The sequence below is a fragment of the Pan paniscus genome, chromosome 13 (assembly GCF_029289425.2).
Source record: "Pan paniscus chromosome 13, NHGRI_mPanPan1-v2.0_pri, whole genome shotgun sequence".
Lineage (NCBI taxonomy): Eukaryota > Metazoa > Chordata > Mammalia > Primates > Hominidae > Pan > Pan paniscus.
The window spans coordinates 139194439-139215063 of NC_073262.2; the positions used below are offsets into that span (position 1 = coordinate 139194439).

The following is a 20625-nucleotide window of genomic DNA, read 5'->3' on the forward strand; positions in this document are numbered from 1 at the left end:
CACTCTTCAAAACTTTGAAAAGAGACTTTTAGGTCCTAGGGCAATGGAATCTCGTTTTCTCAAAAAGCCCTGCTTGCTTACCCTCTCGTTTTCCCCCAGGCCTGTTTTCTGGGACAGGGTGGGAGGCCCAGGGAGACAGCCAAGTTCAGGCCCCAAGCACCCAGCTCCTCCTCCCACGGTGCGAGCCTGGCCAGGGTTCCCGACCCACCCCGCCCCATTCCCCGCTGGCGCTTGGTCCGCCCCTCCCCGTCTGGAAGCCTCCAGCAGCCCCGCCCGGCGGAACTAGGGGACGGGTGGGGGACGTCGAAGGGCGAGGGCGGTGACCCCGGGGCCAGAAGTCTCGCAGGCGCCTGGGCCGGGTGCCCGGCCGTGCGTGAGTGCGGAACAAGTCTGGGCGCGGGGAAGGGCGTGGGTGCGGGCCGTGGGTGGGTGCGGGGCAGGGCGCGGGGCTGTGGGAGGGCGCGGGGCCGTGTGTGGGTGCGGGGCTGGGTGCAGGCCGTGGGCGGGCGCGGGGCCGGGGCTGGCGGGGCAGGGCGCAGGCTGCTGCAAGGCGGCCTCGTGGATTCTGGCCCCGGACGCACGAAGCGGGTTCTACTTTTTAAAAAAACTGCGTTGCCTTTTCCTTCCTCTACGTTAGCATCCTGTCCGGGGTCCCCGGCCCATGTGGCCTTTCTTCCAGCGACAGTACACTTAGCTCAGAACGGATTCACACCCACTCTGTGTTTCCACCGGGCGCGCAGGCTCTGCAATGCGGAGCGCGTTCTCTGAAGGACAGGCCCCGGAGTCACGGCTACAGCCACAGAAAGCGGAAACCGAGCTGCAGTCCAGAGGGGATCCCCGTACATTTCCAGCGGGCTCAGACACAGGGTCCCCCACAAGAAGGAAACAGGACAGAAAAAGTCAGGACACGTATGCTGTGGAGAGTCGAGGTCTCGCCTAGATCTTGGGTGTGGGTAGACGCAGCCGCTCGCAGTTTTCCTTTCCAGCGTCTCTGGGGAGCCTGGAGATGTCCTTGGTGCCGATGTGACACGAAGAGTGATTGCGCCGCCCTGCAGAGGCGGTGGCGGGACGCTGCGCTCGGGCTGGGAAAGGCCGGCCCCAGGGCGACCCCTCCGGAGGCCCCCGGAGAGCAGGTGTGCACCTCGCCTCCCGCTGGGCAGCCAGTTCAGGAGAAAAATGTGAAGCTTTTAGCTAAACAAAATATTTCTTTCGTTAAGGGCTTTCTCCACACGGAGACTTTCTAGCCACGTGAGACTTTGACCTCCCAGTCCCCCAGATTCAGCGCTGGGACCGAGCGTCTGCTGTTATTTTTAGTAGAAGTATAAAAAGAATCTCGAAAAGTTTTAGCTCTGGAGAAGGCGTGAATACAGCTGGTGCCTTCACACACTCCACTTGAGCCGCTCTTTAAGAACTCCAGGAGATCAGAAAGCAATACGAAAGCCAGAGCATTGCACATGGGATGGGCTGGCGGGTGGCCTTTGGGTCCCTATCTTATGGACGATTTTTGTAAATGGGGCATTGGAGATGAGTCTCACCTGGATCACAATTTTAGGTTGAATTCCTCCATGGGGGGAACTTTAGCAATACGCATCCAAATAAGAATGTAGATTGCAATAATTGTAGTAAAGTGTTTGCCAGACTCATCTCAGAAAAAGACATTATCAAAAGGCATTTATTATCTTCCTAATGCGTGTCTGGCACTGGGCAGACACTGTAGAATACTATCTTGATTAGAGTCTCAAGGATTTTGTATTTAAAGTCCTTTACAAATAAAAGTATTCAAGTATAATCTATTATAAAGACTCTTTTCTCCACTTTGGGGATATACGGTGTGGTATCGATTCATTGGTCATACCAAAACTGTTACTTCTGTTTTGGAGGAATTAACAAGGAAAACCCAGGCTTAGTAAATCAACATCGAAGTTCAGAAGTTCAGAGTAATTTGTCTTGGGAACAAAGTCCTCCCTAGAGCGAAGAGGCATTCACAGGAGCTCTTGGTGTTAATGGGATTATTCAAGATATACCTGAGACCAGATAAATATTTGATGATTTTGCCAAGCACTAGGGTTTCTTTGCAGTTTTTCTTCGGCTGACGTTTTCCCCCGTGGGGTTTGGACTTTGTGGCTTCACCAGATTTTGCAAATGAAAGAAGGCTGGGGTTTCCCAAGAGTACACTTGTGCAGGAAACAACAGACTAGTGAGGTTTACAAGAGGGGTGTGTGTGTGTGTGTGTGTGTGTGTGTGTGTCTGCCTGCCTGTGGGATGGGGGTGGCACGGGGGAGAGAGAGATGTGGGTTACAAAGCTGCCATCTAGAGGCTAGAGGCTCCTTTCTGCAGTGTATATAATGCAAGTCTGCAGCCAGCAGAGCTCACAGTTGTTGCAAAGTGCTCAGCACTAAGGGAGCCAGCGCACAGCACAGCCAGGAAGGCGAGCGAGCCCAGCCAGCCCAGCCAGCCCGGAGGTAAGGAAACGGTGCTCGGGCAGCAGCTCTGCTCGGAAAGAAGGCATGGCTTCTGCTCTTAAGCCAAGTGGTCTTTTTCAAAGGCCTTCTTTAAAATCGCTCAGATGGGTGCTTTTGAGTCTGCGGGTCTGGTTTCTGAAAACCCAGGCTGCACGTAGCTGCATTGCAAAGTGCTTTTGCTAATTCGGAGGGCTTCACCTTTCTCTTCAGAAAGCAAAGGGCAGTTTTCTTAAGTCACTTGCAGAAGGAAATTTCCATGTGTATTTAGGAATCTGGTGTTTATTTGCTGTGTGGCTATTTAAGCTCCAGTAAGCAGGGGAACTTTGCAAGAACACAGACTATCCATTCTGCCTGACCAATTTGGCATGGGGATTAGCTTGGCACCCACTGTTTACCTGTTTTGCTTCTAGTATATCAGTTTGGAAACAGATAAAATTGGCAGTAAATACGTAATTCCAGAATGATGAACACTTTATTAAGAGGCATCCTTAAATGGAGCAGAAAACTGCTGAGAATCTTTGTGAGTCCAAGATGTATTTGAATTCAGTACTTTGGGGGATTTACCAGAGTCTGTAAGTCCGGAAGCTATAAACGTGAATGTTAAACACAGCACGGTCTTCTCTTCTCTTGATGGCACGCTTGCTAATCTAATTTGAGTATTGTTCTCTTAGAAGGTGTTAAGTCCAACTTCAATTGGGGTTGGGGGAAGCACACACACAAATCTACTATTTTGCAATTTAAATATACTCTTCAGGTAAAATGTGGATTTTGTTCAATTTTGTTGGCATGTGCAAAGATTCAAGGAGTGACTGAGAGAACTTTGGAGTGAGGTCAGGGATGGGTGGTTAGCCAAGACTTGTAACTTCCAGGGAGAATGAGAAGTTGTAAAAGTCAGACTGGCTGTCTCTCTTTCTCTCTTCCTCTTTCTTTCTTTCTTTCCTTTTGCTCACAACAGGATTACTTAGTGTTTCAAAAGTGGGAGAGAGCCTCCTTAAATGGTTTACAGCCCTTTGAATGTATTTGGTGCAGTGACATCCCCTGAAACTTCAGTCTGCAAAGTCTCAACATGGTAACTTTGTTCTTTTCTTTTTTAAAGGCAGATGCTGCTGTTAGTGTCCCTTTATTTATTCCGGGAAAAATGTGAACATCAGCTAGGCACGCCTAGCAAAGAAAGTGGAGGCTGCTGGTTTCTGTGCTTTAACTTTCCATAGATTTTAAATGGATAAACTGCTTGCCCTTCTTTCATCAGAATATGAGCTTTCCCCAGATGGAAAGTCTTTTTCTAAAGCAAAGTTGCACATGGGAGCTCTAGCTTGGAAACAATTTGCTCTTTTTTCCCCAGTCTCTGCCATAAACACTTGAATGTGCACACAACTGCAGAGCTTAATGCCACAACCTCCAGGAGATTGGGGGGAGGGGAAAGCTGCCCAGGATGGGGGTGGGAAAGCGAAGGAAGATGGAGAAATGGCTGCAGTTTGCTGCCCATCAGCTTTTTTCTTTTAAGGGGCAGACATTGCAGACGTAGTTTTAAAAAAGTTCCATAAAGCATCGCCAAGGCAGCATGCCTGTGCGGCACACGCAGGGCTTTGGGGGTGTGTTTTCCCCGTATTAACAGCAAGTCGTTGAAGCGTTGAGAAGGTATTATGATTTCTAATCAGGCCCAGAACAGGCCAAGTATAGGCTTTCTGAATGAAAAAAAAAAAAAAAAAAAAACCCAAAACAAAAAACCCTGCTTAATCAGGAACAGTGGCTTTTTGTGTGATCATTTTAGGGCGAGAGCTCCTGTTTTCAAGTCGACGTGAGGGAAATTGGTTGAAGTCACTCAAACCTGAGGCTGAAGGGCAGTCACTTTATAAACCTTAAGAGTAACCGAGGGGAAAGAAAAAGACCTCAAAGATTGCAAAACTTTAGATTTTTTCGCAGTGATTTTGTAGAACATGAGGGGAATTTGGGGCCAGAAGGCATTTGTACCTTTAAACCAGGCAATCAAATAACTTAGTTTTATTATTAGAAGCAAGAATAGTATTAAAACGCCTTCAATTGGATTGCACGTGTGTAGGCATAATTCAGGAAGAAACTAAAGATCGTGTCATGTCAAGTGTTACTAAAGTTCAGGAAGGAAAAGACAAAGCTCCAGGACACGTATTTTCTGTTGAAATAAAAGAAAGCAAGCCAGAAATAGACAGATCAGGACAGGGAGGCGTGCAGGCGGTGGCCCTGATTTTGAATACTTGATGGTTTCCTGCAGGGAATGTTTGATGCTTTTATCGACTAATTTGGAATTGAAAAAACAAAACAAAACACTATTGCTTCAGTATTAAAGTGATCAGGGAATTGCATAATTTTATGGTGACAATTTTAAAGAGCCACAGGTAGTTTTGGAAGCAGACTGTGTTTTGTTCCAGGCACTGAAAACGTGGATGGGGGCCGAGACTATCTCAGGTGGCCTTGAACCACTGTTGGCAAAGGGACAGATAACGAGCCCAGGGCAGTGTGGGGGACTTTGCGTTTTGAAGTCTGGGTCAGCCAGATAGTAAGCATCTTTTGCTTTTCCTGCTATAACAGATATGTGGCCACCCTCCCTCAGTTGTATATGCAGAGCCTAAGTTTGCACAGTGTCCTCCTGGGAACCCCATTGTGTCTGGCTTAGGGCGGGGGTGAGGAGGCTCTCCTAGCCTGGCTGACCTCCCACTGCCTCGTCCTAGTCCTAAGCTGAGTGGGAATCAGGGCTCTGGTTACACTGGGCCGGCCCAGACGGCAGCCTTTGTGACATGGGAATCTCTGGACCTGCTCTTGTGGGTATAGCTTTGCTTCCCTGTCGGGCAGCTGAGCACAATAGACCAGATCAGGTTTCTGGACGTGGGATTTATTTGATCCACCAAATCCTTAAAGTGGACGAGGATGTCCCACGTGTTCATGTGAAGTATGTCTAAGGACCCTGGGAAGAGGTGGACTGTATCTGAATCAGGGTATAGAGTTTTCTGTAGTTATTATTTTTTGAGTTCTCAAGTAATTCAAAGCAGGTACGTACTTGCATAAAATAAGATCACTCACGGTCACTAGTGAATGTGTAGTCAAGACTGTTTTCCATTTGCTGGCAGCAGAGGGGACAGACAGCTCCCCATTCTGCTATCAGCCCTAGCAGATGGTCATAGAGAGTCTGCCTGGGCCAAAGCTCCCCTAGGTTACTTGGTTGGTTTCCCCATATATTCCATGTAGCATTGGTTAAAAACACACAGACACACACACATGCACACACACACACACCCCACTCAATGATGCGCAGTTGCCTAATGGTTCTTCAGAGGTAGTGTGGATTCTCCTGATCTAACTTGCAGGCTCAGCGTAAGCGGGGCTGGCCTGGTGGAAGAGGTGTTATCTGCTCAAAGAGACCAGAGCGTTTGCTTTTGTAGCATGATTCCCGCTGGAGAGTCCCTGGAGATGTTGGAAAGGGGAAGAGAACTCTGTTCTTAGCCACAAGCCCACCATAACCCAGTATCTTCACCAGGCCTGGCCTCAGTTTCCAGGTGTGCAAACAGTGAGGGCCACTGTCCCAGCTCTTGTCTGGGACAATACCAAGTTTCTTCATGAAATTCCCTTGTAGGACACAGGTCTCACACTGCAGAAAGCCAGTGAAGGAGGCGGAAGTCCTGCAGGGCCCAGATGGCCAGAGGGTCCCCCTTTTTGGAGCTGGTCCCGGGGCCCCAGGCCTGGCCTGAGTTATCTTATCTATACCACTGTAGAGGAGTGATGTGTGTGTAGCAGCCTGGTCTGCACCCAGCTACCAGACCACCCCACTGCAAAGCTGCCTGTGGGGTTCGTATCACTTCCGTTCTCAAAGCCTCCTCTGCTCCAAAGCCATGGCCTTGCTCTAGACTGTCCTGGCTCCTGCATGGACAAGCCCCGGCCACATTCCTTGCCCACCCTTTAAGGCCCAACTCTTACCTCCATTTGCTCTTCGTGGAGAGTCCTTGCCTCAGCCAGGCTGGGTGACTCTACCCATGGCTGTGCCTTCCTAGAACATCCTTGATCACCTCTACCTCCTTGAAGTCCCCCATAAGCCACTAGAGTAGAAACCCCTCATTTTCCTGCTGAAGGGGCATGCACCACCTTGCTCATGCCTGGGGGGTGATGGGCCTGCGTGCCTTCCCAATTAGCCGGCGGGGTCTCAGGGGTTGGGGGAAGATGTTTCTGATTTGTTGTCCTCACCTGCCCCAGAGCAGTGCCTCCTGGAACAAGAGGCTCAGTCCGTCAACATCAGCTCGGTGACGATTTCAGAAAAGTCTCTCCTGGACGCCCGTCTCTGCTGCTGGCCACGGTCGCTGGTCTTGGTGGGGCACGATTAACTGCTGGCTCATTGAGTACCTACTATGTGCAGCTGTAGCTGTATAGCTGTATAGCTGTAGCTACACAAAGTTACAGAAGACTTGGTGGGGGGTGCGGGGCCTGGTAGGAATGAGGTGGAGGGGCAAGAAACCTGAACAACGTGATGGTACAAAAGCCATTCCAGAATAGAGATGTGCAGTGTGGGGCCAGGAGAAGGTGGGAGAATCAGAAGGGCAGAGGGCATCAGTTGGGAAGAGTCTGTGGTTGGAGACTGCAAACATATGGAAGGGAGTTTGGAGGGACACTGGCCAGGTGCCTGAACACGTGGCATTCTCTGGAAGGAACTAACCAGCGTGAGGACATGCTGATTGCAAACTGAGCCACCACCCATGGAGGCTCTAAACCTGAGTACCTGTAATTCCGGCTTCACCCTCAGCTTGCAGAGTGAGCTCAGGGAGACCATTTGGATGCAGCTAAATACCCCAGGCTGCTTGCTGCAGCACGGTCGTTGTCAAGGATACTTGGTTGATGAATAAAACATCCCAGAAACGAGAGGTGCATCTCCGGGAAAGTCCTGCAATTGACAAGAGGAGCCCCAGTACCATCTGGGCTGTGAGTGACAGAGGAGTCCCTTTGCAGGCCATAGGCTGGCAGGGATGGAGGGCTGGACAGGTGCTTGCCCACCGCCGGCCACTGGAAAATTCTCTCCCTGTCACTGCAACGTGCGACAGGGCCGCTAAAAAGGTGACCCCTGTACGAAGGAATGAATGAGATAAAACGGAGCAAGCGCTGGGAAAAGGGGAATGAAAGCTGACGCTCACTGCTTTTTGTTCTCCCTTGGGTCTCTGTGGTCCAGGAAAATGCAACATGAACCTCGATTGTTCTGTGGACCATTCCTCCCTCTATGAAAATTTACATAATTCTTGATGTCAAATTTCAAATAACACAGAAGTTTATAGAGTAAAAACTACAAGTCTCCTTTTGTTCCCTCCTCCTACCTTCCCAGCCCCAAGTTTTACACTTACTGCAGGTCTTTTTCTATGCCTTCGTGCACATGTATTTACATATAAAAATACACAAATGTAATTTTTGTGTTTCTTTCTGCATAGCTGGGGTGCTGTGTGTGCGTGTGTCTGGGGTTGTGCTCTGTGTGTGTGTGTGTCTGGGGTTGTGCTGTGTGTGCGTGTGTCTGCGTATTGTCTTTCACTGAACAGCATGTCGTACTCTCCCTGTGCATGAAGGGAGGCCTCCCTCTCACAGCTGTATTATATTCCAGATGGCGGAGACACCAGGCTTTACTGAGTCATGCCTTTGCTGAAAGACATTTACGTTGTCTCCAGTGTTTGCTCGTAAATAAATACTGCTTTAAAAAACATCTTGTGTACATTTGGAGACACATGAATATTTTGAGGAGAGAAACGTATGAATTTGTATCATCATAGAACTGGAAAGAAACGTCTTTTGTTCTGCGCCCCCTCCCCTTCCTTCCCCCTGGAATCTTTTATGCAGAAACCTTAGAACCTAAGTGTCAGAAGTGGGTCTCATTCCCCTGCCTGCCCTGGCGTGGGCACTGAGGCCCTAGAGACGCAGGCAGTGGGCAGGTTTGATTCACACCCAGACGTGTTTCTTAGACCCTGGCCTCAAGCGGGAATGGAATTGCTGGTTGATTCCAGCAGAGGGTGACTGGTCTAAGTGGATGTCTCCCTCAGGCCCTGTGGCTATCGGCCTTCCCAACTTCCCAGCGTAAACAGACCCCGCACAGGCTGAGAAGCATTAAGAATGTATACAAGGACCCAAGGGCTGGCCCATCCAGATCTGTGCGGAATGCAGTCAGCTCTTTCTGTATGGGATGAGGTAATCCCCTGCTTTTGCTTGAGGGGACCTGTGATTTATGTGCAGGGCCCGCTGGGGGTTCATTAGAGGCCTCCCTCCCTCTCTCCACTTTCAGATTTTGCAGGGAGCTTTGTCACCAGGCTTTTGAGAACCAGGGGCCCTGGGTACACATTTCATAGTTTGCCCTATGAAGCTTTTGTTCCTATCAGGGATTCTGAGAGTGTCACTTATTAAGATCTAAGCAGGTAATTTAGGAAGATTCTTTGCGCCAATAGCGCTCGCACACCATCAGTGAATGGTGGTCAATGAAAGCGGGCCCTGCCCACCCTAAAAGTCCTGCACGCAGGCTGGGGCGGCCAGAGCCTTTGTCGCAGGCCACATTCCATGTTACATGGCAGTTCCCTATTTTGAATAAGGGGATTGTCTTTGTCAAATAATAATCTGTTTTCTGGAGACAGCTCTTGTTTCTGAAACCTAATGCATGAAAAATACCGAAATGACAAAAGGCTGAGCTATCGTATGACATTTTTGTTTTTCTGTTTTTTGTTTTCTTTAGCTCCCATTTAAATTTGCAGAGGACTTGATGACTGCACTGTCTGCTTAATCTCCCTTTTCGCTGTACTTTCCTTCCTTTATCTGACCCCTGGAATCTTTGGTGGTGGGAAGGGAGAGGCCCGTCCAGGCCCCGAGAGGAAAGCAGGTGGTCAGGCTGTGGGCCTCTGGCTTTGTTTCCTGGCCAGTCCCAGTGTGGGCTGCTGTTCCTTGGGCCGACTGGTGGTTAATGATTGAGGATCGGTGATCGGTGACTGATGATTGGTGGCCGGTGATCGGTGGGGCAGTGAGGAGCTCCAGCCTCTGCTCTCTCATTCAGCCCTTGAGCAGCAACAGCCATGCCCTTGTTGGAAGTTTCCCACTGTGCCACCTGGGAGGGGAGAAGCAAGGACAGAGGCGAGGATGGCTGAGCGGGGAAGTGCCTATCTCAGAAATACTGTTTTTGACTCAGAGGACCAATGGTCCCTAAATCAAATTTTCGTCACCCAAAGAGGCAAAGGTAGAAAGCCAAGGGCTGGATGGGGGTCCCCGAGCCCTTTTCTACCTCTCAGTCCCACTCTGGGCTCTGAGAATACTGAAGGCTGCTGGTAGCTCAAAGCGGGTGAGTGTCTATTTTGTGCTAAGAGTGGAGGAACTGGAAGGAAGGACACACTCGAGATGTGGGAACCAGGCGTCTTCTCACTGAGTGACCCTGCCTCCTGCTGGGGCCTGTCCATGCTGAGCAGTGGCCAGGCGCCTGGCCAGCCGGCATCTGACATGTCTCTACACTGGAAGGCAAGTAAGACCTGAGCCAGAGGAATGTCACCATGGTGGGGGAGAGAGGTGGGGCGGATTCGGGATCCAAGTTCTGGTGAACAAAGACTGAGGGTCATTTCTTTCTGGCCCCTGTGAATGGCCCAAACCCCAGGATTTATGGCAGCTTCTGCTGTGTGGCTGTGCCAGTGGGGACAGAGCAGGGAGCCCAAGCCAGGTGCCAGCCGAGCTCCCTCTGGACCCAGCTGCTGTCCCTGCTGCTGCCCAGCTGTGGGGCCGTCCTCCATTCAAGCTCCTCTGCTCCCCGGGACTCTGGGGTCAGATGAGATCACGGGTGAAAGTGTTTTGGAAACCAAGCCATGATGCAAATGTGTTTCATTTTAAGGAAATGGGAGAAAGGAACAAGGATTGTTGCAGTAGAGCCATGTGGGAGAGCAAAGGTGAAATCCTTGTCTCCTGGCATCACGGGGTGGAGAGTGGAACGTCAGCTCTGGGTCATTTGGTGGCCAAGGAAAGATGGCGATAGTAGCTTCAAGGCACAGCCTGGGGTTGCCCATCCGCCCTGGAGGCAGTCTGGCAGGACAGGGTGTCCTCAGCTCCCTGCTGGGCCTACGTCCTTTTGGAGTTCTAGAGCTGCGTCTTAGGACAAGTGTGCCAAGCCTCCTGCTTTGAGTTTCTGTCCTGACCTTGACCTTGCTCACCTCCATGGGCAGCCTCCCATGCTTGGGCATCAGAGCTTGTCATAAGTCCGTGGTCACAGGGCTTGATTCCTCCTAGTGGGTGACTCTGAGGACGGCCAGGCCTCCCGCTGCAGGACCAGCGTGGTTCCCTCCATGGAGGGCTTTCAGAGTGGGGAGGGGATGCGGCTGTCTTGGGAGGCCCAGCCCTTTCTGTCAGCCGTGGAGGACACTGAGTCAGGTTAGGTCACGAGGAGGGGACCCCACAGTCATTTACATCCCGCAGAGGGAAGTGCCCAGAAGCCCGCAACAGTCTCCGCTAAGTGGGGTTCACGCGAGGTCCTCTGCTGTGAATGTGGAGGCTGTGGAGCCGAGGCCGCGAAATTTCTCACTTTTCAGGGATTCTGTTCAAGTTGTCCCAAAGGAGAAGCCCATCAAACAACCCAGTCTCTGTGCGAGCTCCCCCGGGGGCATTTACTACTCAGCCAGTGAGAGCCAGGTTTCCAGGGGAATAGAATTAAACAAGGTTCTGCTTTTTGCTGAAGGGAAAAACCACTCCCTTAGGTGGGAGAATCCCCAGGGTTCTTTCTTCCTGGCCAGGGAGGGAGAAGGGGGTGACGTTTTATTGAGCATTGGCTAGGGCCAAGCTCTCAATTAGGCCCTTTCTTCTTTCTTCTTAGGGTATCTGTGAGATAGGTGCTGCTGTCCTGGGGAGGTAGATGCAGACAGATTAACTCTCAAGGTAAATGCTAATGAATAGAGGAGCCAGAATCCCAACCCAGGAATGTCTGATCTCGGAGTGGGCGGCTTCCCAGCTGTGGCTTTGCATACCGCTAGCGTAGCCACCCGGACCCTGATCCCCTGACCCTTGTCCTTGATCCTCCAGGAAATTCTCATATGTAACCTGGAATCCACTTTAAATGAACTCGGTAAATAATGTCTTGACTCTAGGCCAGTCATTACCAGGGACAGGTGAGGGGGAAGGGCAACCACCTGACTATGTCACTGTCAACAGTGCATCCTTGGGCTGAGGTTTTCATTTTACAGTGGGGTTCAGGCAGGGCTAATTGCTGACCCAGGACCGTGGCCTGGAGGGATTTCAGGGCCTTCCCATGGGCGGACTGACAGTAGAAGACAGCCCCTGTCAGTCTATCTGAAGAAATCAGTGCCAGATAACAATGGTACCCCGTGGCTGAATTCTGGCTGGGAGTGAAATGGTGATGGAGTGTTGGTCTCACCTCAGGTCAGCAGGGAAAACAGTTGGGAAAATGGTCAGCCCTCCTGAAATGCAGCAGGTGGTGATTTTTGTGTTTTGAGTCTTGGCACACCTTGCTGTTGAAGCAGTTGAACACATAAAGTAATGGAAAAACAGGTGCTGACCCAGAGCTTGAGACAGCTGGTTGGTTGCCCTTCATTGAAAACCACACGGCCAACCCAGAATCTTCAGGTTTGGGGCGCAGTTAAGCTGTGGGTCACCCTGCGTAGGCTCACTGTGTTTCCAGAGGCTTTATGACTGCACACTGGGGCCGCCTGAGACCCAGGTTTATATGTGAATTTAGCAGACAAGTAAAAAGTGCTGAGTCACATTATAAATGCAAATTTGGAGGAGGATTTGAAATGCTTTCATTAAGACACCAAAGCAGGACACTTGTAATACAGCAGTGCCAGGAGAGGACAACCCTGCCATTCTTTGGGGACATAGATAAAATGGCTCCACTGTCCCCTGCTGAGAGTGAGCAGGCCATCAGCATCGCGGTGGCCGGAGCTCAGCTGCCTGACGTTTCTTTGGCCCCTGTACTGTGTTGATTTCACACCCTGGGCACAGCCATGCTGGCGGTGTCTTGAGAACACAGCCATGAAAAGATGGAGAAAGCAAACACAGTTTCTGTCTTGGAGCACCACATGGATTTAGATTCAGAGTATGATTTATTTTGTTTTGGAGAGTTTTATTATGAATTTTTTTTCTCCCTTCTTTGCAAAGACATTACAGAGCTAAACCCAAACAGCTGAGCCTATCAGGGCCTTGGAAAAGCATTTTTGCCTGAAACTTGAGTTTTTCCTAATGAAGTGACTTTTCTCTTCCATCTTTTTCGTTTGCTTGGTTTTCTCGTAGGTCATTTGATTGCCCGCCTCAGAACGATGGATCTGCATCTCTTCGACTACTCAGAGCCAGGGAACTTCTCGGACATCAGCTGGCCATGCAACAGCAGCGACTGCATCGTGGTGGACACGGTGATGTGTCCCAACATGCCCAACAAAAGTGTCCTGCTCTACACGCTCTCCTTCATTTACATTTTCATCTTCGTCATCGGCATGATTGCCAACTCCGTGGTGGTCTGGGTGAATATCCAGGCCAAGACCACAGGCTATGACACGCACTGCTACATCTTGAACCTGGCCATTGCCGACCTGTGGGTTGTCCTCACCATCCCAGTCTGGGTGGTCAGTCTCGTGCAGCACAACCAGTGGCCCATGGGCGAGCTCACGTGCAAAGTCACACACCTCATCTTCTCCATCAACCTCTTCGGCAGCATTTTCTTCCTCACGTGCATGAGCGTGGACCGCTACCTCTCCATCACCTACTTCACCAACACCCCCAGCAGCAGGAAGAAGATGGTACGCCGTGTCGTCTGCATCCTGGTGTGGCTGCTGGCCTTCTGCGTGTCTCTGCCTGACACCTACTACCTGAAGACCGTCACGTCTGCGTCCAACAATGAGACCTACTGCCGGTCCTTCTACCCTGAGCACAGCATCAAGGAGTGGCTGATCGGCATGGAGCTGGTCTCCGTTGTCTTGGGCTTTGCCGTTCCCTTCTCCATTATCGCTGTCTTCTACTTCCTGCTGGCCAGAGCCATCTCGGCGTCCGGTGACCAGGAGAAGCACAGCAGCCGGAAGATCATCTTCTCCTACGTGGTGGTCTTCCTTGTCTGCTGGTTGCCCTACCACGTGGCGGTGCTGCTGGACATCTTCTCCATCCTGCACTACATCCCTTTCACCTGCCGGCTGGAGCACGCCCTCTTCACGGCCCTGCACGTCACACAGTGCCTGTCGCTGGTGCACTGCTGCGTCAACCCTGTCCTCTACAGCTTCATCAATCGCAACTACAGGTACGAGCTGATGAAGGCCTTCATCTTCAAGTACTCGGCCAAAACAGGGCTCACCAAGCTCATCGATGCCTCCAGAGTCTCAGAAACAGAGTACTCTGCCTTGGAGCAGAGCACCAAATGATCTGCCCTGGAGAGGCTCTGGGACGGGTTTACTTGTTTTTGAACAGGGTGATGGGCCCTATGGTTTTCTAGAGCAAAGCAAAGTAGCTTCGGGTCTTGATGCTTGAGTAGCGTGAAGAGGGGAGCACGTGCCCCCTGCATCCATTCTCTCTTTCTCTTGATGACGCGGCTGTCATTTGGCTGTGCGTGCTGACAGTTTTGCAACAGGCAGAGCTGTGTCGCACAGCAGTGCTGTGTGTCAGAGCCAGCTGAGGACAGGCTTGCCTGGACTTCTGTAAGATAGGATTTTCTGTGTTTCCTGAATTTTTTATATGGTGATTTGTATTTAAATTTTAAGACTTTATTTTCTCACTATTGGTGTACCTTATAAATGTATTTGAAAGTTAAATATATTTTAAATATTGTTTGGGAGGCATAGTGCTGACATATATTCAGAGTGTTGTAGTTTTAAGGTTAGCGTGACTTCAGTTTTGACTAAGGATGACACTAATTGTTAGCTGTTTTGAAATTTTATATATATAAATATATATAAATATATAAATATATGCCAATCTTGGCTGAAATGTTTTATTTACCATAGTTTTATATCTGTGTGGTGTTTTGTACCGGCACGGGATATGGAACGAAAACTGCTTTGTAATGCAGTTTGTGACATTAATAGTATTGTAAAGTTACATTTTAAAAAAAACAAAAAACTCTTCTGGACTGCAAATCTGTGCACACAACGAACAGTCGCATTTCAGAGAGTTCTCTCAATTTGTAAGTTATTTTTTTTTAATAAAGATTCTTGTTTCCTAAAAATGCATCAAGTCTCAGTTTTCAAAGTGTGTTTTGGCACTTGAGTAGCACACATGATAATAATTCATGGATATATATGGCACACACAGGCCACCTGCATGAACATGCTCAGAAAAAGAGTGCTGCTGTAAAGCAAAAGCTACCAGGTTAACTTGTTTGAAATGATATAAAAAGAAAAAACATTTGAGCACACTGCATGGTTTTTTTTTAAATTTTCAGGCAATAGTGTTTTTGGTGTGAGGGATGATTGCTAGGGTCCAGCTAGGAGAGAAGGCTGGCACAGAGAAGGTGCCACTTGCTTCTACTTCCTGCTGGCCAGAGCCATCTCTGTTCTGAGCCTGTCTGAACTCTCCATCCAGACAGGAGAGTTTCAGGGTGCAGGACTGGTGTCCTCATCTGTACCACCTGTGTGCTTCCAGGGCCAGTGGTACAGACCTTTAAATCTCGTCTGCTAAGGTAAACACCTCCGGGGCAATATTTCCTATTGAGAGTTTTCATTTAAACCGTGCCAATCAGCTACCCCCTTGAGGCCACACAATGAGCGAATCCCCAGCTTGCGCATGTCCTTACTAGTGGTTGGAAAGAGTGCTCTCAGAATGGCCAATTCCTGCTGTGCCCTCTCTAACTCTACCTGGAGCCACAAGAATGGCGGAGACTTCAACAGACGAGTCAGCTGGGCAGGGGCTCAGAGAGGGCTGGGCTCCCAGCACTGCCCTCACCACCTCCACCTCTGCCAAGACCTCTCTGCACAGAGAGCTGTTTGCCAACACAAAGGCAGACCCAGATGCTCGTCTGACCTGCTTGGGGGCTGCTGCTAGGTTGGAAAGCACCCTGTGCAAGTCCTTGCCCCACAGACCCACAATGGGCAGCCCTGCAGTCCCCAGGGGCCCATAGACCGAGTCCACTACAGGGGAATCCTATTTCCTGCAAAGGTCTTCACAGCTTAGAGTTTTGAAACTAGGGCTGTAACTTACTGGAAATATGTTCTTGATACACATGTACACCCTCAGGTGCATATATACACCTGGTCTTCAGTGGGATTCTGGTCCTATAACAATAACGTAGATAGTGGGATAACAGCATACAAAGAGGCAAAGATACCAAGAAGAAGGGAAAATAAGAGTAGGTAGGATGGCAACATGGAATCGGGAAAGTTCTTGACCCAAATATGTGTTCCTTGACGATAAAAATGGCTTGCATGTTTGCTGTGAGCCTTCTAGGGGTCAAGTTCAGGCAGAAATACATTTTTCCAGTAGTAAATTCAAAATGGGGTGGGGGAGGAGGGCATCAATTGCAGTCCACATGCTCAGCCTTGCAATAGATGGGCGGTAAAAGGCATTCAACTGAACTGCTATGCTGAATTGCCGTCGCGGTCCATCCAGCGGTCTCTCCCACCCGCTTACCCTAGAATTTCAGTAGGTTCCCGGGGGCTAACAGTGCTGGGGTGGGTGAGGGTCTTTCAGGCTTGTCTGTCTACGTGGATGTCTGAGAGGACCTGTTGATCCTTCTGCAGGGCTCCTCTGCCACCCCAGTTCATGTGGCTCTTGCTGCTGCTTTTGCCTCGCTGGACGGTGAGACTGGTCTGGCCCTTTTCTGTTTTTCTGCTGTTCTGCAGCCTGGGGGCTGCCCCAGCTGCCTCCCCCCACACTGCAGTGGAGGGGGTGGGGAGGGAGGGTGACACTGAACTGGACCCAGACTCACCAGGTGGCACCTTTTGCTTTGGGGGGATTTTCCATCTCCCACAGGGCCCAGGGCACCGTGGCCTACCGTCCCAGACCCTCTGACGTCCCTGGGGTCTGCTGTCTGCAGGGGCAGGCTCCATCTCGGGAATGCTCCAGTGACTGTGTTCTTTCTGTTCCTTCTAGAAATCCCCTTCTTTGTCCTGCCTGGGGCTGGAAGACTTGCTGGTTTATTCCTAGTTATCTGGACTCAAAATCTCTTCCCTTTGATTTCCACTGCAGGGTCCTTCCCTGGAGCCAGGTGGGATGACAGAGGCTGGGTCAAGGGGGCACAGAGTGTCCTGAGGGGAGGGGAGTTAATACCGAAAAAAAAAAAAAAATCAGCCCCACCCTGTGACTGTGGTGTAGAGGAGGGAGAGAGAATCGTGAGCTGTATTTGGCTATGGGGTGGGCCTTGAAGGGAGGAGGGGTGGACAGGAGACCCCTGGCTCTCCTCAAATCCAGGGACTAGAGGGCCTGCAGTGCTGCCATTGGAGGGTCATTCTTTGGCGTCCTTTTCTCTGTACAGACTTCCAAGACACCCGCCTCCTGATGTGGTAAGAAAGCTGTTAGCGCCATGACCTTGGACCCCAGGAAGGATGTCTGGAGCCCCAGGCACAGGGTGGGACCTCAGAGTTGGGAGAAAAGCAGCTTTGGCTTTCTTGATGGCGCTTCCTGGAGCCTCCTCCCATCCCAGGCTCTAATACTCTGCTCCTGTTTCATGGTTGAAATGCCCAAGGCATGGCGGGCGGTGGGCAGCGGAAGGCCACCCCCAGCAGCCCGGATGGCAGCCCGTCATCAGTGAGTCAGTGTTAAATGCTTTCCATCTGGTTCAACGTATGAGCTGCTGACCTTGATTGTACCCCGGGTTCCCTGGAAGTGAAGAAGAAAAATAATGCCGCTGAAAAGGCCAGGTGGAAAATCATCTGAGCACCAGGGAATACAATCTATTTGCTGGCTGTTGGCTTTTGGTCCTTCCAAGAGTCTCGCAGCAACCTGGGATGGGACCCCACTGATATCTGTGGTCAGATCTGGGCAGAGCAGCAATACATTTTAAATCTTCTGTAGCCGATGCTTCCTGGGGCCTCTCCAGGAGGCAGCAGCTCCAGGGCATGGTCTATTTTATTAGGAATGTGGAAATTCTGCCTTACTGGGCTTCTACTCTGAGGATATTGGCTATATATACGTAATGGATCTGGGAGACATCACATTTAGGTAAGCACAGGTGTCTCAGAACTCTGGGGAAAAGTGGGGTGCTGTGGATCTGTACTGTTGGGATGGATGGCTGAGGAAGACAGCAGAGAAAGTTCCCAGAGCTTTCTCCTGCAGGTATGAGCTTTTGCCCCTAAGTGCCAGGGATACCTCTGCATGGGCCTATGCCACTGAGATTTTAGTCCTTCAGGGGCAGTGGTTTCAGGTGGGCTAAATGCTTTAAAAGATCGACCCACCGCTATAGAACATTTCCCACTTCCTGTTTCTCAGTCTTGGATTTCCCAGGAAAAGCTCCCTGGTGGTTTGCATTTATGCAGGGCCTGCTAAGATCCCACAGTCTCGATATCAATGACATTTGATATGGAACAAGATTAGTTTGAATGAGGTTTGATAGGACATTAAATCACTCGAAAGTGGTTGAGATTTATGGTGGTTCGTTTGCCCTGAGGATGGCTGAGGACGGCCTGACTCTTCCATAAACTCTTCTGGCAGAGTAGCAGAGTTTGCTCACCTCGTGCAGTCTCTGACGCTCACACAGACCTGTGCATACACCTGGACTTGCTACCATCTGTGTGACCAACACACACTCCTGGACACAGTTTCCATGTGCATGTTTAGGACCATCCTAGCGAGAGCCTGGGCCACAGGGTCGAGATCCGCCTTCTCAAAGTCTCAGGCCTCTGCCAAGTGTGTAGCCCAAAGGGCCATCACTGTTTACTATCCTGGGGAATGTGGGCCAGGTTTTAGCTTTGCTAAACTTAGCTTCCTTGTTTATAATGTTGGATGATGATAGTACTTGATTCATAGGGTAATCGTAATGATCAGATCGCACAGTCTCTGCAAAATGCATGTCACGGTGCCTGGGGCACACATAGTACATGCTCAGAGAACAACAGCCATTCTGACCACATTCTCTGGGCATAATTTGCATTTTTCTTGAGAAGAAACAATGCATTTCAGAGAAATCGGGCAAGAGAATATCTGCCTGTGGGTGGTGAGTGAAAAGATGAGGCACATCTGTCTCAAACTCATTCTAACGGGACAATTTTCACCCCCAGGAGACATTTGTCAATGTCCAGAGATATCTTTAGTTGTCCCAACTTGGGGTGGGGAATGCTAATGTCATCTTGTGAGTCAAGGCCAAGAATGCTGCTGAACAGCCAGTTGGGCACAGGACAGCCCCCAGACAGAGAATTACTGATATGGCTTGGCGGTGTCCCCACCCGAATCTTAACTTGAACTCTAGCTCCCATAATTCCCACATGTTGTGGGAGGGACCTGGTGGGAGATAACTTGAGGCAGCTGGGAGAAAAGCAGCTTTGGCTTTCTTGATGGCGTTTCCTGGAGCCTCCTCCCAATCATGAGGGCAGTTTCCCCCATACTGTTCTTGTGGTAGTGAATAAGTCTCATGAGATCTGATGGTTTTATATGGGGTTTCCCTTTTCACTTGGCTCTCCTTCTCTCTTGCCGGCCACCATGTAAGACATGCCTTTCACCTTCCACCATGATTGTGAGGCCTCCCCTGACATGTGGAGCTGTGAGTTCATGAAACCTCTTTCTCTTTATAAATTAGTCTCGGGTATGTGTTTATCAGCAGTGTGAAAACAGATTAACACAATTACTGAGTCCCAAATGTCAACTGAGTGGAGGTGGAGAGACCCTGGCCTAGGATAAAGCCAACCATTAAGACACAAGCCTTCTGGATGCCATTCACTGCCTAGGGAGTTCACTGAGGGTACAAAGAGCACCTGGGGAAAAGCATCTGAGTCCTTAGAGCCATGGCTTCTCCATTTCCTGCCCCTCAACTCAGCAGAACCCTCACAGGCCAGGGCAGCACAGACAATCATGCAATGTGGATTCACGCCAGCATCTCCACTGTGCCCAAATATGTTTCAACTACAGGAATTTGGGGCATTTGTCATTTACATAAAAGATGTACTCCTGAAATAGGAACACACAAATTAAACATTAGTAGACATTTTAAGTACCCTTGGGAGGCTTTAAATTGTAATTTAAGATTTAAAGTATTTTGCCTAAAAAGCTCCAGAAAGAACACGGTTAGCAGGACAGAGCTGTGGACAGGACTGCATGAGACCAGGGTGATAGATTCAGTTCTGCTTCTTATTAGCTCCATGGCATTAGAAATATTTCTCCTCAGTTTCCTCACCCTCAAAATTACTTCTCCACCTTTATTAAAGGATTGTTGTAGAGATTGAAAGAGAGCATATATGCGAATCAATGCAGTTGAGTGAATGGATAGAAGAATGAGTGAAGTACTTTGAAACCTGCATAGGGCCATGCAAATGTTCCTAATTCTTTTCTAAGCTTTTTTTCATTTTGTTATTGGCATGATTCATTTTTATATTGCCCAATGCTTAACCCACGTGCTGTCCAGTTATGTCACAGCATTGAAATCTATCACGCCTCTAGTGTGCCTCATTCATTCCGGGTTTGTCTGAAGTCTACAAGGGGTTCATGTTCACCTGTCTATTGCTGTCAGGCGCGGTGCTCATGGCCTTTGTCTAGGTTTTTCAGGGCTGGGCTTCTCCAGCTCTGACATCAACAGCCCTGGGGGCAGGACCCCTGTGAAGGGGGATATGGTTATCTGGATGGCATGGGAAGAGGAATGCCCAATTCTGGAGTTTTTCTTATTTTTCAAAAGCTTCATTTTTGTTGGCTTTTCATATGCTTATGCACCCAGACCTTTCCATGTGGGATTCGGAACGGCTGACAATCATGTCATTTCTCCCGACAGGTTGGGAGAAAAAAAATGGTGGCTTCATCAGCCATTTGTTACCCTGTAATGCTCAGAAGCAGCAGAATGAAAAAATCTGAATTTCCATAGTTATTTCCGGAACTAAACTGATTAAAATCATTTCCTAGGTAGGTCGGCATCTTCCCTTTCACAGTTTTCAGAAGAAAAGGCAAAGAGAAAGTCATTGTGGCAATGGCATTAAATCTGCTTGGGTGACTCAGAATGTATGTTGGCACGGCAACATGTCATGGGGCGAGCGGCAAACATGTCCTGTCGGTGGCGGTGGCGTGTCTGAAAGGGCCTTGGGCTCCA

At 49.8% G+C, this 20625-nt stretch overlaps 1 protein-coding gene across 4 annotated transcripts; it reads left to right on the forward strand.

Annotated features, from left to right (window-relative positions):
- Nucleotides 1–228: 228 nt before the first annotated feature.
- ACKR3 (atypical chemokine receptor 3) lies at nt 229–14635 on the forward strand. 4 transcript variants are annotated; one of them, XM_003813115.5, is made up of 2 exons: nt 229–373; nt 12717–14635. In XM_003813115.5, exon 2 carries the CDS (start codon nt 12743–12745, stop codon nt 13829–13831), a length of 1089 nt encoding a protein of 362 aa, XP_003813163.1. In that variant the 5' UTR covers nt 229–373; nt 12717–12742; the 3' UTR covers nt 13832–14635. The 4 variants fall into 4 exon arrangements, with proteins under 4 accessions (XP_003813163.1, XP_024783781.1, XP_063451391.1 ...); XM_024928013.3 differs by lacking the exon at nt 229–373 and adding an exon at nt 1011–1133; XM_063595321.1 differs by lacking the exon at nt 229–373 and adding an exon at nt 1012–1133 and having other exon boundaries at nt 1218–14635.
- The last annotated feature ends 5990 nt before the right edge of the window (nt 14636–20625 follow it).